This window comes from Rosa rugosa, chromosome 4 (genome assembly GCF_958449725.1).
Source record: "Rosa rugosa chromosome 4, drRosRugo1.1, whole genome shotgun sequence".
Lineage (NCBI taxonomy): Eukaryota > Viridiplantae > Streptophyta > Magnoliopsida > Rosales > Rosaceae > Rosa > Rosa rugosa.
In genome coordinates this window covers 54593129-54612239 of record NC_084823.1, presented here as the reverse complement: position 1 = coordinate 54612239, position 19111 = coordinate 54593129, and the positions used below count along the sequence as shown (strand labels likewise).

General features: G+C 40.1%; 2 protein-coding genes across 2 annotated transcripts; both read right to left on the bottom strand.

Moving 5' to 3' along the window:
- Positions 1 to 10573: 10573 nt before the first annotated feature.
- On the bottom strand, positions 10574 to 13226 carry LOC133707029 (uncharacterized). Its single transcript, XM_062132575.1, has 3 exons — positions 12866 to 13226; positions 10816 to 11534; positions 10574 to 10707 (listed from the first exon to the last, which is right to left on the bottom strand). The coding sequence occupies exons 1-2, from the start codon at positions 13223 to 13225 to the stop codon at positions 10824 to 10826; spliced, it is 1071 nt and encodes a 356-aa protein (XP_061988559.1). The 5' UTR covers position 13226; the 3' UTR covers positions 10574 to 10707; positions 10816 to 10823.
- Positions 13227 to 15175: 1949 nt separating this feature from the next.
- On the bottom strand, positions 15176 to 18354 carry LOC133745050 (disease resistance protein At4g27190-like). Its single transcript, XM_062173047.1, has 2 exons — positions 15721 to 18354; positions 15176 to 15235 (listed from the first exon to the last, which is right to left on the bottom strand). Exons 1-2 carry the CDS (start codon positions 18352 to 18354, stop codon positions 15176 to 15178), a joined length of 2694 nt encoding a protein of 897 aa, XP_062029031.1.
- Positions 18355 to 19111: the final 757 nt, after the last annotated feature.

The window sequence follows — 19111 nt, the reverse complement described above, 5'->3', positions numbered from 1 at the left end:
CGTACAACTTTTCACCGGAGGTGGCGGTGGCTCTGGAGTTTAGGTACGAAAAGTGCCATGGGATCTGCAAGAGGTGCGGGTTCTTCATCCATGGACAGGATGGTTGTGACAAAGGACTTGAAGGGACAGCGGTGGCTCTGGAGGCGGTGTCGGACCGAAATGGCCTGCAATCGGGCTTTTGTGGCAGCGGTGACGGGGCCGGAGATGCTCCCTATGGGGCCGGCAGAGCTAGGCTTGATGTTGGAGATGGCTGGAGATAGGGTGGCGGTGGATGGACCGATGCCGGATGCTGCTGTGACTGCTCCAGAAAAACCGGCGAGAAACCCTAATTTAGAATTAGGGTTGACCGCAGGTTTGACTGGGCTGCACAGATTTGGGCCGGGCGACATCTCTAATGTGGGTGTGGGCGCTGCTGGGTCTTCTTCTAGGCTTGGGGCTAATAGAGGCCCAATGGTGGATTTGGGTTTGAGAAAGAAGATCTTCAAGCCTAGTTTGACATTTATACAGCCAGAATTCCATCTTGGTGAGTTGGTGGAGGTTCTGATTTCGATGGGGCCAGCTCCAAAGAAGAAGAGGGGTCGTCCATCTGGTCGCCGAGTTAAGAAGGCGGAAGGTAAAAATGCAGGTGTGGATTTAAGCTCCAACTCGAATGGGAAGGAGCTGTTTATTGCTTAGCTGTTCTGTTTAGGGGTTAAAGCCTGTGCAAGGGTGAGTAAGTTTCTATGAGTCTTCTATGACGTTTCTAGTTTCTCTTTTATACCACAATTGCGTGATTGGTAAGGGAGGGTTAGTTGAATGATTTCTTCCCGCAGGAGGTGAAGTTTTGTCATTCTTAGATAGGCTTACTTGTGAGCTTCCCAATGATGTTAATTAGTTTGCTTTAGCTTGGATATGTTTTCCCGGATTTTCTTGCCAAAACTCTTACGTAAGTTTTGTAAGCTATGGCCTATTGGTTGTTGGTTATTGAATAACAATAAACTTCTATTTCAAAAAAAAAAAAAAAAAGGCCTGGATCAATGGGCTAGGCCCAACCTTCCTTCAAGGGTGAGTCCAAGATGTATCAGACAGCCTGCACCCTAAACACTATATGATTAGGAGTGTTCTAATTTTTTTTTTTTTTGTTCTATAGTGCTACGAAGTATTGAAGTCGTTGAATTAGCTCATGTGTGAGGCCCATCAAAAACTGTGACTAATTAAAGGAACGGCTCTCAATTCCAGAGTGCTAATACCCCGGAGAAGAATTTTTGGAATCAGATTCACCAGTACAGCTTTTCCTGTGCAACATCTGTGGCAGCAATATTAACATGTGTGGATTACTGATTATAGTTGCAGTCTGCACCACCATTCTGAAAAGGCAATAATGGTGGAGAGAAAACAACAATAGCATATAGCAGTGAAATTTGAAAACATGTATGCATATGTGCATTAGACTCATGAATACCTTTTGCATCAACAATGATCAAATCAAAGATATGACGAGCAAACACACTTTCAAAGTTCATTGCAAATTGATCATACCTTGCACTATAATACCAGGTAGGCTAGTTAGCTTAAACATTTTTCATAACTAAATAACTACATAATGAGATCCCAATTCTCATCCAGAAAGCTAGGATTAAGAGAAGTGCTTACTTCAAGCTCTACATAAATACACGAATAACTTCTGTTAAAGAGCGAATTATGCTTTTCGAATTGTTGACAGTTTTCCACTGCAGCTGGTGAGTGACACCATCACAAACATACTCCATTTTCAATTCCCATCACAAACATACTCCACTTTCCCAGGGCTTACTTTGATGTCACCAAGGCTTTCCAAACATCCAGCGCCAAGCATAATGTCACAGCCCCACATTCGCCTCACATAATAGTCACTGCAAAACCCATGAAGATTCAACAGCAAAGGCAGGTTCAAACACTTCTTCACACAATCTATTTCTTTACCTTTAGCACCAAGCCTCAAAGCACCTAAATGAGTTTCCGGCATAGTGGAACAATTATCCTTCTTCACAATCCAAGGCTGAATAAAATTGTAGGTACTGAGTACTGACAGTGCCTATGACCACATGGGCTAAGGTAACTCCAAGATACCCATTCACTCTCATTAGTCTAGGGATTAAGGTTTTAGGAGTTATTCCTAGTTGGCACAGGAAGGATAATTTCATTTCATAATCTCTAGCCAACAGATATGCTTGCTGAACATCTTTAGGCTTATCTCCCATAACAAGACACCTAATGTTTTCACTCAATTAACCCATTGATATAAATTTTGAGCAGACATTTCTGCGGCCCTCCTTTGATCTGATGCACATTTTTCGAATATTTCATATTGTAATCCTCGACACTACCCGTTTGTTGCAAACTACACAGCGCAGTTTCTGGGAATTTCACCTCTGGGCAGCCGAATTTCGCATAGAGATCAGCCTTGAACTCCTCCCAACCACTCCATGGTTTCGATATCAGTCTCTTCTTATACCACTCGCGAGCTCTCCTTCAAATATGAAGGAAGCTATTCCATAAGACACTTATATGACCGCTAGTGATCGATCAAAATTTGAATTCATTACGTGAGAATTAAGTAATTTGGAAAATAGCGTTTCTCACCTTGAAGGTTCTCATATATTCATGTCGTTAATGAATTCTATTAAGCGTTGGGAGTCCTTAGACATAGCAATTTGACAATGAATTTCTTAGAAGAATATGAACATCGTCAGAAATTTGAGAGAAGATTTAGGTACAATAGGTTAAACGCTAAAGCAGAGGGGATCCCATAATACACTTACAATGATCAAAATTTGAATTCATTACGTGAGACTAATAAAAAGTATTGTGAGAGCAAGCTTTCGGACGATCAAGTCGTTTGAAAAATGTCGTTTCTCATGTAAAAAAATCAAGAATAACACTCCAAAATAAACATGATCTTAGCATGCACTAAAACACCAAGTAGCTTAAACAGTTTCAGTACAAGACCCCAATTCTCGTTTAGATCGAAAGCTGGAACTAAAAACATTTCATCACATTTGTCTTAATGAACACCTTGAACCTCTTATTTGATCACCTAACCTACTAAAACCTACTACAATTCAAGAACATAATGAAACCAATTCAAGCAAGTTCATCATGAATGGAACTTCCCCAATCTCCATTCATAATCCCTGGCCAACAGAAATGCAGCGTCGACATCTTTGGGCTTAGCTAACATAACATAATCCCTAATGTCTTCACTCAACCCATTGACATACACTTTGAGCAGAAACTTCTGTGGCAATGCTTCAATCTGATTCACAATCCTCAAATATTTCTTGTCGTAATCCATAACACTACCTGTTTGTTGGAGATTACACATAGCGATTTCCGGTTCTTTCACTTCTTGGCAGCCGAATCTAGCATAAAGATCTGCCTTTAACTCCTCCCAATCGCTCCATGGTTTCGATTTGATTCTCTTCATCACCCTATACCAATCTCGTGCTTCTCCTTTAAATGTGACCCCAGCGATTCGGATTGCTTCTTCGAATGGGATAAGATAGAACTCGCAGAACTTTTCTGCTTCAAGGGCCCAGTAGTCCGGGTCTTTCCCGCTGAAGCTAGGAAATTCGACCTCGATGTAAGGAAAAGTTATGTAATTTACTTGATCCGGATCAAGGTGTTTAGGGTTTTGTTGTTTCTTTGGTTTTGGCGGGGGAGATTGAGCTTGAGGGGCTTCCTTGAAGCCTTCTTGATCACCAATCATACGGTTAAGGTTTTGGTTCATGACGGTCAATTGCTGACTGATTTGGTTGAGCTGAGATCCATAGCGTTCTACCGTGTCGACCAGTTATCGAACCTTGTGATCCATTCTTGGCTCTCTGCAAAACCCTAGAACTTAAGAGACAAGGTGAAAGAAAAGTGATCAGGTCGGCTCTATTTAGAGGGTTAAGTGGATTAAATGTTCGACCTTTGGGTGGTCGCGACTAATGGACTTCCTAAATGATTTAAGAAATTTAAAACGTGACAATAAGAGCATTTTTAATGGGCTTCCAAAATGATTTAAGAAAGTTTTTTTTTTTTTTTTTTTTTGGCATTGAAGAAACATTACAGAGGGAACGAACAAAGGAAAGAAACAAAGAAAGCAAGAAAACTCCAAAGGCACAGCTAGGGAGGGGGGGCCGCAGCATCGAAGAGCAAAATACGCATAAGGGAGGGGGGAGGATTGGAGTACCAATCAACAGGACACACCCTGCGTAAAGCCATGGAAGCCACAAGATCAGCAGCACCGTTGGCTTTTCTACTGACCCAACGCCAGTTAACACGATGGAAGCGGCCGGCAAGAGCTCGTATACGAGCAACAATTGGGGAAGCCGTCCAGCCCACCGTAGAAAGGGGATTTTGCAGAGCCGAAATCAGAGTTAATGAATCAGATTCCAGCAGTAGAGAAGAGAGGGAGAGGGAGGAGGCTGCGATGAGGCCAAGCTCAATAGCCATAGCTTCAGCAGCCAAAGGAAAGGAAGAGAAGTCAAACCTGGAGGAGCCCCCCACAATGATTCCAGATGGATCACGAATCACCACCGCCAAACCACAAGAGTGCGAATCTTCATCCCAAGCCGCATCCGTATTAATTTTAAGAGAACCACATTGAGGGGCAGACCAATGGGTCTCCTTGGTAGACAGATCAGCGACGCAAGAGTGTCGTGGGCGGAGCAGCTTGGGAGGGATCTGAAGGAATTCCCCTGATGCAGCGAAGGCTAGGGAAGCGACAATCGAAGGATTATAAGGAACTTGCTTGAAAATGAGATTACACCTGTATTTCCAAATATACCACAGGAGGAAAGCAACATGGGTGGGGAAATGAGCATCATCCAGAGCTAAACCATTGTCAGAATTGAACAGCGCCAACAACCAATTGTCAAATGTGGTAATTCCTTGAGTGTCAATACGGTAGGTGAGAGGATGAGAAAACCAGGTCAGAATAACCAGAGGACAGAAAAAAGACAATAAAGAGTAATTTTCCGTATAATACGTAAATAAAATATGTATTGATTTTTTTTTCAAAGATTTGTTAATTTTTTTGTATTTTTAAGCCATAATTATAGGTACTATACATATTTTTATATATATATATTTTTTGTATTTTACACATATTATTGAATAAAAATATTAATATTTTAAAATTTGAAGATTAATTAATTGATTTTAAAAATATTTTGTCGATTTTTTAGAAACTATTTGATAAAATGTCCAAATAATTCTATGCGTCTGGCCCAAACTCTAGTAACTTGTTTAAGTTATCATCTACAACATATTTCATTCAATGTAAGATTACGTTTCATTATAGAATTCAGATTCTGTATTTTGTAATACTCTATATAAAGAGACTCATATTATCAATGAAATACACATTCATTCTCCCCAATTCAGATTCACTAAAACACGTATGAATTTTTTACATATTATACGCGTTCTGTATTTTATAAGGGGAAATGATCATTTACCCAATTTTGGAGTTAATTAACCCCACTTGCCCAAACACTCTAAGAGATTGCCCACTTACCCAAACACTCTAAGAGATTATTTCCCTAATACCCAATTAATTATTTTTTTATTCTTTTTTATTTATTTTTGGGATTTTTTTGCCCTCTCCTTCTTTCTCACTTAGAGACCTTGCCGGACTCCGGTGACCAGTGGCCGGCCGCCAACTCCGGTGACGGACTCCGGCGACCGGTGACAGGAATCTGGTGACCGGTGACCGAAATCTGGCGACCGTTCACCTGAATCCGGCAACCGTTCACCGGAATCCCGAATCCGGCTACCGGACTAGTGATCGGATTCCGGCGTCTGAATTTATTGCCCCCCTAATAAGGCCCAGTAATCATATTATTGCCCCCCAATGAACATATTATTGCCCCCCAGTAACAAGTTTATTAGGGATCAATAATTAATAAAAAATGAAGATGTTTATAATTTTGAAAGTTTTTGTAGGTTTATCCAAATAAATAATCTTATTAGTGCCCCGTAATAATCTTATTATTGCCCCAATAACCATATTATTGACCCCTAATAATCGTATTATTGACCCGCAATAGACATGTATAACTCCTCAATAAAACCTTTTTTTTCATTCTTCTTTCTTCTTTCCTTCCATGACATGTATAACTTCAGCCGGCTTGAGCACGTCATAAAAAAAAAATTCAGATGCACGATCATATTCCAATGACACACGTCGATCCCAGACAACATCTGCAGCATCCAGCTCTTGACCTCGCTGCAGCCCATCCCGCCCTCCTTCTTCTTCGCCGCTCTGATTAGTGGCCAGAAACTCGAGCACGAGCACGGCGTCCTCGTCCTCGCGCCAGAAGTACTCGTACAAAACGAAGACGTTGGGGCAGCCGTGGAGCGTCTGGAGCGCCTCGATTTCGCTGAAGGCCGACTGGTAGTCGTGGACCTCCTTAAGAGCGACGCTGAGGTTGTCGGCGAGACGGCGGGCGCGGTAGACGTCGGAGTAGGCGCCGGATCCGACCCGCTCGAGGATCTGGTACTTGGCGATTATCTAGGGTCGGGTGTGGATGCTCCAGCTCTACGCCGGTGGAGATCGATCAGTTTCAGTTTAGAGAGAGAGAGAGTCCAGGAGGAGAGAGAGTCTAAGAGGAGAGATCGAGCAGTTTCAATTTAATTAATAGGGGTAAAATTGTCAGTAGATGTTAGACTGGGTAAATGGGGTTAAAAAACTCTTAGTGGAGTAAGTGAAAAGCTGAAATTGGGTAAGTGACCACGGCCCCATTTTATAAACTATGTTAAAAGAAAATTATTAATATTTCAAAAAAAATAATAAGATTTCAAAAAATAATAATAATAAGAGCATAATATTTAATGTGTTTCCTAATTTGTTTAGGAAAGTTTTAAAAAAATTGCTTCGATTATTCCTGTACGTGCACAATTTTGTTACAAAGTTAAACAAGTTCACAGCGAATCTCTATTGGCTCTGTATCCTATTACCTCCATTAGAGTCGAGGAAGCACAAGAATGATGGAACCAAGACAAACCCGCAGTCCCGCACGCCTGGTAAAAAAAAAAAAAAATTAAAAAAAACAAGACAGACTACCACTCTCGATTCTCTTCATTTCAATTAGATTCTTCAGCTTCATTATTATTCTTTTTGTTTCAAACCTTACTTGTAATGCGTGATGGTCATTCTTAATTCAGAAGTGTACGACTCTCGGATTCTTTATTTACTGCAACCTTTCCTACTCTGACGTCTGATAGTTACAACTGAGTGGTGTCTTTGTTAATATAATATCTATATATATATGCTTGAAAATCTCAATTGTCTATGTTGTTTCATTTTCCTTTTTTCTGAACTCAGGACTTCTTGATTTAATTGTTTTGTCATGTGTTAATGAGGAATGTGATATTGTAAAATGTCTTGATGAGCCCTTTAGGTTGTGAAGAGATAATTTTCCTATTTTAGACCTAATTCTTGATTAGTACTCTGGGGCTCTGGGCTTATTGTTTCAATTCCTTCATTATGGAGCTCAGTAGCTCACTAGCACACTGCACATGCTCATGTACGAAAATTTGAGGTTCTTCTTGGGCAAGGCTTTGAAATTGATATAGGGGTGGTCAAGAGAGCATTGTTCTGACAGCCGGTTCGTGTTGAAGTACACACCTCTATCTCATAACCAAAATCAAAAACAGCCCCAAGGTTTCGGGTTCATAATTTAGAGTACCAAGATGGCTAGCATGTTAACAGTCGTTCCAAGGAACTTGTGCTCCATGAGCATATGTCCCTCGATCTGCAGATAAAAACAGCAGTTGGTTAGACAGGAGTTTAGATTTCTGTGTTGAGTTTGATTTTGGTTGGTCCTACACATTGAATTAAACGCTGTTCGCTTGCCCTCGCTGGATGAAATTCTCTTTAAAAGAGTTACTGAGACCATCTCTTTCTTTTCATTTGTCTTATCAAATGATTAAATCATAACTTGTGTGTACAAGAGCTTGAAGTGAACTTCATTATTCTTTGCTATATCTCCGTCGACTTCACGTACAAAATCTCCAAAACTCCCTAAATTGTCTCTCTTCTCTAACATATGTTATATTTATGAAGTATAAATATAACATATGCAGAGGAGAGTTTTTTTCTTTTGACAAATATGTTAAAATGTCATATAGATCTCAGAAAGTGGATTTTCCGTCACCATGTAAATGGCATGCAGGCCCTGTCCAAATAGATACCATGGTAACAATGTCTAGAAGGCATTCCAACGAGTTTAAACATGGCCGTAAAGATTTATCTTTACAAAAGGTGAAGGTTACTTACAAAAGTGAACCTACTGGACATGGCACTGAAGAAATCAATTCAATCACTGAGAAACAAGAGTCTAAATCATCTGCTGAACTAAAATGTATGAAAACTCTGGCATTGATTGCATGAGAATTTTTCTTGTGAAGAAGATCATAATTACTTGCTGCATTATCTCGAATCATTAATGCATTTAATTTTTTTTTATCCCCTTATGTTTCTGTTTCAGATAAAGCTACTTCTATCGAGTATAAGAATCAAAACAACTGCAAGAAAGAGTCACAGGATGCTCCGCTCATCAACTTTCCAGGCAAAAAAGCTTCTCGGAAGTGTTTCTTATTGTTATGTAATTTTGTTCTGTGCAATTTGGTCCTTCAGTTACATCTTTGGTGTTTACTAATTGAACATGTGTTTCCTCAGGAGATAACTCCATTGCCTCTGAATTTCTAAACATCAAACCCAAAACAGAGATAAATCTGCCAATTCGCGCAGTTTTAGATGCTACTTGGTGGTGAGTAACTTATATTTCATGAAGGTGCACACTCTTTCAAACTGTTAAAAACATGCAATATAATCTGACAGAATATATTTCTCTCTTTGTTTGCTGAGCTAGAACTTGTGTTTGGCTATATCGACATTGTTTGGTTACTGATGATGATACTTCTGTTGTAGTGGAAGCCTTGAGATCCTTGATAAGGATTCAGGTAGTCAATTTTATGATGGATTTGTGGCTCATCTTCCTGGAAAAGTTTGTTGTAAAGCTCTAGAGCATACACAACTGATGCCTAATGTGCTGCCTTGTACTATGCTCTCTTGTTGCAATGTATGGGAAGAAATATTTCAGAACGAAATCCCCACCATTGAGGATATTGCAGTATTCTTTTTCCCTGGCAATTTTGAGAGGTCAGTTCATGAACTAATTTTCTAGTTCACTTGACTTATATACAATCTCTTAATAGGTGATGCCTTGTCATTTAAGAAATCCTTCAATCATTTTAGGTCCAAAGAGCAGTACTTTAGCCTTGTACAAGTTATGGAGACACAAGATCTGATACTGAGGAGTCTTATAAAGGGCGTCAATCTATTGATTTTCTCTTCTAAGAGGCTGCATCTGGATCCTTCTGGTAAGTTTCGAAAACTTTCAGTATGATTTGTTTAATTCTGTAACGTATTGTGTGAAATATTATAAAGCTCAAGGGTTAAGTCTCATACAAATAAAAGGAAGTAAGAAAGAAGCTAAAACATTGCTGTTTTCCGTAAAGACTAAAGAACATTAACCTCACCATGAAACATTACTCATATTCTCTTTAATATTGGCTTGATATGAGGGAATGAACAAAAGATCTTTCGGTGCACGTCAATGGCATGAAATTGATATTTCTCATTGTTGATTTAGGATTGAAAATGAAATCTTTCCTGTGGGGAATATATTGCCCTCTCCAGCTTACCAATGACTCCCAAGCACACTCAATGAAGGCTAACCGCCTCTCCCTGATGCAGGGGATGCTGCTCTACCACCACATGAGTTGAGAAATTCATTGACAACTCAAAGTTCAATGTACTCCTGCTATGATGTTCTGTGAAGAATTAGATAGAGATGTATCGATCTGTTGGAATTAGAAAGGCTAAGTAGTGATGCATTGTACTAATAAATATGACTTACGTAGTGCAGTCGTTTTGAGAAGATGGGAAGCTTGATGAGAAATGTAACAAGTTGGCTATATTTCTAGAACTGTTTCCTTTGTCTCCATGGATATTTACGATTTCACACATAAATGGCTGAATCAATATGCACTGTTTCATGGTTATATTCACCGGTTTGGTTCCTAATAGGAGGTATCGAAATAAGTTTGTTTTCTCTTTAATGGTTGGAAGCAATTTGGATAAAATGACACTAATGTTGCTTCAGAGATATTTGTCATTCATGAACGACCCTTCATTAACCAATCTGTGATTTCAGTTATGAGTAAAGTTGAAGCGAGTCAAGAGCAAGAGTAAAGTACTTAATGTTCTTCCTAAATTTCCTTTGAGAAACGACAAATTATACCGGACATGTCAACAGAAAATCCGAAATTACAAACAAGCTCTCACTCACATAACCAATCTGTGATTTCAGTTATGAGCAAAGTTGAAGCGAGTCAAGAGCAAGAGTAAAGTACTTAATGTTCTTCCTAAATATCCTTTGAGAAACCACAAATTATACCGGACATGTCAACAGAAAATCCGAAATTACAAACAAGCTCTCACTCACATAAAATAAACTATCATGCAGTCTTTTTTTTTGGAACTAACGAAAGGAAGTGTTTGTCGTCGTTGGTCCTCACCTCAGGCTAAAGTCCAATCGAGCAGGGAACTTTGCAGACATAAACAACAACATCCCAATCCTGGATTTACTCTCTCCCCCACGAACAGAAATGCACAATCTGTTTCCAATCCATCTACACAACATTGTATATGTCACATTTCACATTCATTCCTTCATTCATCCCGATGGATGCTCAGTCAATTGAAACACAAATAAGAGACGTAGAAATGCAGTCACATACCTGATCGATCAGATTCTGTTTCTACTGTTATTGAGCACCTGCAAAACACTCTTACTGGCACCTTGGACATCTATTTTCACTTCCTTTGGTGTGCTGAGGGATCCTAAACAAAACCTCTTCATATTGTAGCATTTGAGGACTTTTATGTCTTTCACTAGTGGCCATTTGAAATTATATCTGCCTTGCGAAAAGCTTGAGAGATTTGGTAGATCCTCAAGAGTCAAAGTACATAGCTGAGGGAACAAGTTGTCATCCTCTGTTTCTTCACCCTCTGCTGCTGCTACTATTTCTTCAATCTTCTCGCAGTCTTTTATCTTTAGTCTTTGGAGCTTCACAAGACCTCTGGCAATTGAGGGAGAGAGCAGAGTTCTCAAACTTTCACAAGAAAAAATTGATATCTCTCTAAGATTCTGAAATGCTTGACGAGATTGATTCCTTGACTCAGAAATTGTTAAAGCAGCAGCATCCCCTTCATCATCGACAGTCAATCTTCTAAATTCAAAAATCTCTTCCAGAGAAGAACAGTACGATGTGTATATGCACTCCAATTTCTGCAATCTATTTTGCATATGTGTTGGTACCAAACGCAATAGTTTGTGACATCCGGTCACCCCTAGATATTTTAGTTCACAGAAGGATTCTGCAGAAAGTTGGCTGTTCCATATCTCTTTTAGGTTCAAGGAGATAATGTATACTTTTGTCAAGACTGGGAAATGAACCTGCATGCAAGTACGTGTGAGTCTGTTAGTCTATACTTTATATATAGTACTGTACTGTCTCCCAAAATTACTCTACTTGTTTGCGTATGCTGTGATAGGTTATTTGTTGAACATTATATATATTATAAATAGTGTGATGATACAGAACATTTGTGTGATGATATATATATATATATATATATATATATATATATATATATATATATATATATAGAGAGAGAGAGAGAGAGAGAGAGAGAGAGAGAGAGAGAGAGAGAGAGAGAGAGAGAGAGAGAGAGAGAGAGAGAGAGAGAGAGAGAGAGAGAGAGAGAGAGAGAGAGAGAGAGAGGTTCTGAAGAGGACGTCCGCAACCCAGAAAAAGTGCGGACGTCCGGATTCTCCGTGATCAAGCTCTGACGGCGGCGCGCCTCTTGCTGGACTGAGACCAACGGCATCCCAGACCAGTTTACAGTGAAGACGAAGGCCAAAGAGATCGAGGTCGGAGGTCTGGGCAGCGTGGTCGACTGTAAAGTGGTAGTCCGATCAAGGTCGACTAGAAGCCGGCTACCACTGAGTCCACCCGACTGCAAACTGGTCCGGGATGTCCAGTCCGGCAACCGCAGTGCAGCCATTGCCGCCTTCTCAACGCCGGAAGAGGGACGTCCGCACTTTTTCTGGGTTGCGAACGTCCTCTTCAGAACCTCTCTCTCTCTCTCTCTCTCTCTCTCTCTCTCTCTCTCTCTCTCTCTCTCTCTCTCTCTCTCTCTCTCTCTCTCTCTCTCTCTCTCTCTCTCTCTCTCTCTCTATATATATATATATATATATATATATATACACGGTCCTCTATCTTCCACTAAGGGATCCCTTTTTTTTGTCTTTTCTAGGGATAGGTCATTAGACCAACTTTTCGATCACATTTCATCATCTCAACCGTTCAGTTTTTAGGTCCTAATGTGTAGATCATTTCTGCAAATTTTCAGCCAAATCGGTGATCGTTAAGGTATCAAACTAGATTAAATCAACGGATGAACCAAATCTGTCAAGCTTGAACCGTTTATACTTAAAATCTTAAATCGCCATTATGAATGCCTTAATCTGTCAAGCTTGAACCGTTTATACTTAAAATCTTAAATCGCCATTATGAATGCCTTAACAATAATCAATTTGGCTGAAAATTCGTAGAAGTAATCTACACATTAGGACCTAAAAACTAAACGGTTGAGATGCCGAAATGTGATCGAAAAGTTGATCTAATGCCCTATCCCTAGAAAAACAAAAAAAAAGGATCCCTTGTTTCGCCAACAAATAGTGAAGATAATTAAGTGTACCCAGCAAAATTTAGAAACAGATACCTTGGTATCGAACAGAGGTTGTATGATGATGTCAGATTGTTCTGGGCTTATGTCTTCTAGTAGCCATTCCGACCCGTTAGAGATATATTTGCTTATCCCCGTGAAGCTTGGTAGTGTTGAGAGAGTCAATTCTGTCAGACTTTGGAAGTTGAACATCTCTTCATCATCTTCAAAGGCAAAAATCCCTTCCAAGGAGGAGCAGAATTCTATTTTCAAACTTCGTATTTCCTTGAGAGACCCCGTTGGCAGCTCACCATGAAAAATCTCTTTCAGTCTCCTTGCGTAACTGATCTCCAGTGAATTCAAAACAGGAAAGATGCCGCTGCTGCTATGTGGAGTAGTAGGTTTCACAAGGGTCATGTCAATCGTATTTTGGGTTTTCATGCAGGTCGTCTACCTTTTATTTATCTAGGAGTTCCTATATTTTGTGGAAAACCCCGCAGCTGTCATCTCCAAGTTATTGCCGATAGAGCTAAGTCAAGGTTAATGGGTTGGCAGGGGAGGCTTCTCTCTATGGCTGGGCGTACTCAACTTGTGCAATCTGTTTTTCAGAGTATGCTTCTTCATAGTTTTTCAGTGTATCAATGGCCTGCTTACCTTGTGAAGAAGTTATCTACTTGGGCGCGTAATTTTATATGGTCCGGAAATATTGAGACTCGGAAAATTGTCACTGTTGCTTGGACTCAAGTTTGTGCTCCGAAAAAAGAGGGCGGGGTTGGTATTCGTGACCTGGCAACTCTTAATTCTGCGGCTGTTCTAAGGTTTGCATGGAACTCTTTCACTTCTTTGAATCAATGGGGTGATTATATGCGAACTCGTTACCCTATTGTATCTAGTTCCAAAGTGAGTTATCGCAAATCATCAATCTGGCCAGGCTTCCGTTCTATTGCTCTTCATATCACCCACAATTGTCGTTGGATTATTGGAGATGGTCGTTCAGTGTCCTTTTGGAAAGATAAATGGCTTCAGGATCCAATTTTGAAAATTTTGGGTTTTTTCGACTGGTCAGGATTCAGTGATTTACGTGTGGCAGATTTCATCTCAGATCAGTCTTGGCAGTTCCCCTCTTTTTTCCTAGATACCTTTCCAGACTTGTACAGAAAAATTTCTGATATTTGTCTCCCTTTAGACACAGAACCTGATATGCTAATTTGGGAGTCTACAGCCTCTGGAGAGTTATCTTTCACTAACTCTTATAACTTGCTTAGACGTCACTTTATTTTGAGAGACTGGGCTTCTACTATTTGGCATTCCTTCATTCCTCCGCGCTATTCTTTCTTGGCTTGGAGGATTCTCCTTGATCGCTTGCCCACTGATGATCGGTTGAAAAGAGGTGGGATTCCGGTTGTGTCCATCTGCCAATTATGCAACAGTTCGGCAGAGTCAGCGTTGCACCTATTTTTACATTGTCCTTTTTCCCAACATCTTTGGGGATGGCTGGCAACTCAGTTTGGAACCTCACTTCCTGCTTATAGCTCTCTGTTGGATTTTTGGGTTGGCTTTTGTCACAAGGTTTTCTCCCCTCAGCTTTATAATTTGTGGTTGGCAGCTGGCTTGCTTACTTTCATGGAAATTTGGAAGGCGCGAAATAGACTCAGGTTTGATGATCGATCTCCTATCTTTTCTACACTGTGTTGTTCAATTATGGCATGGCTTCGGCAATTTGGTTCCCTTGTTCCTGGTCACTTTAAGGGCGTCCTTGATTCCCGCCTATTATCCTCCCTTGGGGTGTGCCCCAAGCCCCGTAATGCGCCCAAGATTCAACGTGTCATATGGCATCCCCCCCTCTTTCCTTGGGTCAAAGTTAACACTGATGGTCTGGCGAAAGGTAATCCTGGTCCTGCAGCTTGTGGGGGAGTCTTTCGTGATGCCTCTGGGGTTTATTTAGGGAGTTTTTGTCAACCTCTTGGTCGCAATTCATCCTTCTATGCTGAACTTTGTGCGGTTATTGTGTCTATTGAAGTTGCTTTCACCAGAGGTTGGACTACTCTGTGGTTGGAAAGCGATTCTACTAGTGTTTTAGCATCTCTTTCCTCCATTTCTTTCTCTCCTCCATGGGACTTGAGAGTTAGATGGCAAAACTGCCTGAAGAACATTCAACAAATGCAATTTCGGAGCACTCATATTTTTAGGGAAGGGAATGCAGCTGCTGATAAGATGGCAAACTTAGGTGTTTCAAAGCACTCATTTACTTGGTATCCTAGCCCTCCTGCAGAGCTTCACAGGTACTTGCAGGCTGATTTTTTGGGACTCCCAAATTATCGCTTCACAGGTTGCTGAGATGATTATGTTGGCCTGTCATATTCATATTCAGAGGCTTCCTTCCCAGGAACCCCAGGAATTTGTGCGCATAGTTAGCTTCATCAGCATCTACATGAAGACCAGGACAGTGCAGCTAATTTCTTGTCTCTACTTTTAGATCTTCATATTCATAGGGAAGGCATTTCAGTGGCAGATTGCTTGGCGATTTTGGGATTGACTTTTCCTTCTCTTTGCTGGCTCCCTACGCCTCCAATGGAGATTTTTTCTAAGCTTCGTAATGATGCCTTAGGAGTCCTCCATTATCGTTGATTTGGTTGGATTTTTCTCTTTTGTTTTCTTTTTATGGGAAAGGTTTTGGTCTAGTCCCCCTTTCCCTTTTGTAATTTTTCTCTTTTTCAATAATTTAATCCGGGCGTGGGGCTGAGCCTCCCAGTTAGGCTGGGTTCCAAACCCCTTCTTAAAAAAAAAAAAAAAAAAAAAAAAAAAAAAAAAAAAAAAAAAAAAAAAAAAAAAAAAAAAAGGGTCATGTCAATCAGATACTCCGCAGCATCACACTCCTCAAGTGTAAGAGACTTAATCTTTGCAAAACAGACCGTATCTAAGACATTCAGAGCTTGAGGTTCTGTTAAATTCTTCATTCTGAACTCAAGAATGCTGGTTTTCTTTAGCAACAAAGTGATTCCACCACCCATAACAGCGCTTCCGTCAAGATCGTGAACTCTCAAGTAGTTGCCATCATGCTTCAAGTCCCAAAGTATATGCTGCTTCCATCCTATAAAGATCTTAAATCTTTCGAGCTTGTTAAATAGATTACTGGTTAGAAGCTTATTAACTGGTGGCAGAACAACTTCTAAAGTAGTCAAATGGGACAAGGAAAGTAACTCTGCAAGTATCCCAGTTTTCCAGTCCATGGAGTTAGCCCACCTTGTGTGCTCATCGTTTGCTCTGTCCAGACCTTGAACCTCTTTTCTAAACTGGTTTCCTATGTTTGCTGGTTGCTCAACCGCCAATCTGTTGAATCTCTTCCACGTGTCCAGTGACGTTTCCCGATAGTCCACTTCTTCGGATTCATCAACTCTCTCCTCAGCCTCCAATTGAGAGATCCAATTGGTTGTTTCAATCGAGGCTAGTTTCTCAACTACCCAATCCTCGAAGCTATGCCACATGTACAATTCTTCTAGTCGGGATAAACTTGATATAACACCTGGTGGTATTATTTTTAGCTCACTACATATGGACAAATCAAGAAATCTCAGATTAGACAAATTTTTGAATGTATCAGGCAACTGTTCAATGTCGGATCCACACAAACTGAGTATCACGAGTGTCCTTAGCTCCCCAATTATAGATACATCACACTTGAGATCGCACACATCTAGACACAGTGTATGAAGGTTTTTCAAAACTGGAAGTGATGGCAGTAGTGACAATGGAGACATACTCTCAATTACTAGAACCGTGATATCTTTCATTCTACTTAAAATTGTGGGTGGAGGCTCCAATGGAATTCCAGTTAAAGGTAGAGTTCTCAACAGTAAAAGCCGACAAAGCCCCTTGATACTCAGTGAAGTGCAATAAGTAGATTTCTCAGCAACACTATTCTTAGCAGGCCAATCCATCAATTTCACAGTTTTTGCTTTGTCTCTCACCACAATTCTCTTTTCAACCCCATCATTTTTCTTTTCTACAAACTCTTCAGAGGCTATATATACGGCTACATCATGCACCACATCATGCATTCTCACAAATTCTGGCTTATCATCACTGTCTAACAATAAAAAGCGACTTTTAAGTGTCTGAACCAATGTTTCCATACGGTTTCTTCCTTCAACCATTGAATCAATGCCTTTAAAGAGCTCAAGCCCAAGCCCGTATCTAACCAAATCTTCGATTGGTATATCAGCGCTTTCTTCAAATATGCAACACAGCAAAAAACATGATTTGGCTTCCTCGTTTCGTAAACATTCATAGCTGAACTTTATTTTACCATACACATGTTCTATCACTCCTGGAACGTTTTCTGGGTTAGCCTTTTCTAGTTCCTTTAGTGCATTCTTCCAAATTGCAATGCTTTCACCTTTTAGTGCCGTTCCAATAGTTGAAATTGCAATTGGCAACCCAGCACATTCCTCCAGAACCTTTTCTGCTACAACATGCAACTCGAGATCAGATTCGATGGCACTTCCTGCTGTCTTCTTAAATAGACTCCAGGCATCTCTATCTGGCAAACCATCAATTGAGAAGTTCTTTCTTCTGTCCATGTCCTTGAATAGATCTTGTTGTCTTGATGTGACCAGAAGTTTACAACTAGGGGGAATCCCTATTTCCCACAAAAGGTCTGAGGTTGTTGTTGAAACATTGTCTAACATTACAAGGATCTTCTTGTTGCCTTGAGATAATCTTTGACGTAGCTTACTTGCTCTTGGACCTCTCTCTTTTTCGTCCTCAAGGATCTTCTTGCCTAGATATTCTGCAAGTTCACCTTGAATCTGAATCACGTCAGGAGCTTTGTCAAGAGATTCCTTAATGGTTGCCTTTGTATACTCATCGAACAGACCCTCTTCCTTCGCTTTCTCAAAAATTTGCCCCATCAATGTTGTCTTCCCAATGCCGCCCATGCCGCATATGATAATCGGATTGAATTGATTCCCCTTGAGAGCTTCCATCACATCTCTAATGGTTGATCTTCTTGAATCAAAATTAATATTTTTTCCTTCACACGCAGGTAGCTGTTCTTGGTTTGATGCTTCTGAGGAGCTGCCACCTTCATGCAATAAGTCCTCTGTGGGTTGGAATTCCACCTCTGGATGAAGAGCAGGATGCGCTATAGTCCTGGGTTCATTAGCAAGGAGTTTATCCACCTCATCAGTCATCTTCTTAGCTTTCCTTCCCAAAGAATGACGGCACTTCAAATTTGGAAGCCACCCATTACAGCACGCTGTCTTTCCTGCTACAGTTTCTTCACTGAAACTCGTCTCCTTTTCCTGTATGATCTTGTCTACATCACCGAGCCAGCGATCAACTCCGGGACCAATAATCTGTGAAGCTTCTCTCGCAGGTTTCATCTCCAGGTTTACTCTTTCTCTTTTGTCACGGAGTTCCTGAACCTTTCTGGTGAGATGCTCAATGTTGCTGTCGTAGTGAAACACATAACTCAACTGTCGACAAATTGGTCTCACTGTCCATTCTGCCAATGGTTCAACAAATGCTACAATAATCTCTTGCATTTCTTTCACTACTAATTTGTTGTCCTTCTTTGTTTTTTGACTGGAATAACAACGTTTGAAAGATGAAGAAATTAACGAAGGAAAGGAAAGAAATAACCAAAGAAATTAAGATGAAGGACACTGTTTTTTATTTTATTTTTTCCCCTGTTCTGGATGAATAGAACAGATTGATAATGTAATGATAACACAGATAAAGAACGAATGGCAGAAAGAAGGCAGATATATAATCAACTCAAACAGCAAGTTTTTTTTTTTTTTTTTTTTTTTTAGAATTTTGTTGACTAGAGAGAATACAGAATCAATAAGTGAAGCAATACTGCGTATCAATTAATATATATGTTAAGGGACTGAAAGAAACAAAGTAATGGAAGTGAGATTGAATAATGATTTGCAAGTGCAAGGCTATCGATCTGTTGAAATGTTTGTAGACCAGATTGAGAAAGAACTTTGGAGCACAGAGAAAACTAGACACAACACAAGAAAACTCGATCACAAAGTGACAAAGCACACATTATGGAAATTTTAAAACGGGATTGATTCCTTTCGTTTGCCACACTCCATGTCATTCTAAACTTTTCTTCTTTCCAAAACTTAGACTCTTCAGATTTCAGAATACATTCTTTTCTCTTTTCTTTTCTTTATTTTAGAGTAGAAAGCACCATTCTCTCTTCTCCTCTGCAAGCAATCAAATTGGGCATGGAAGTTGGACAAAACTGCTAATTCACTCTTTTAATCTTGGACATGAATAAGTAATGGC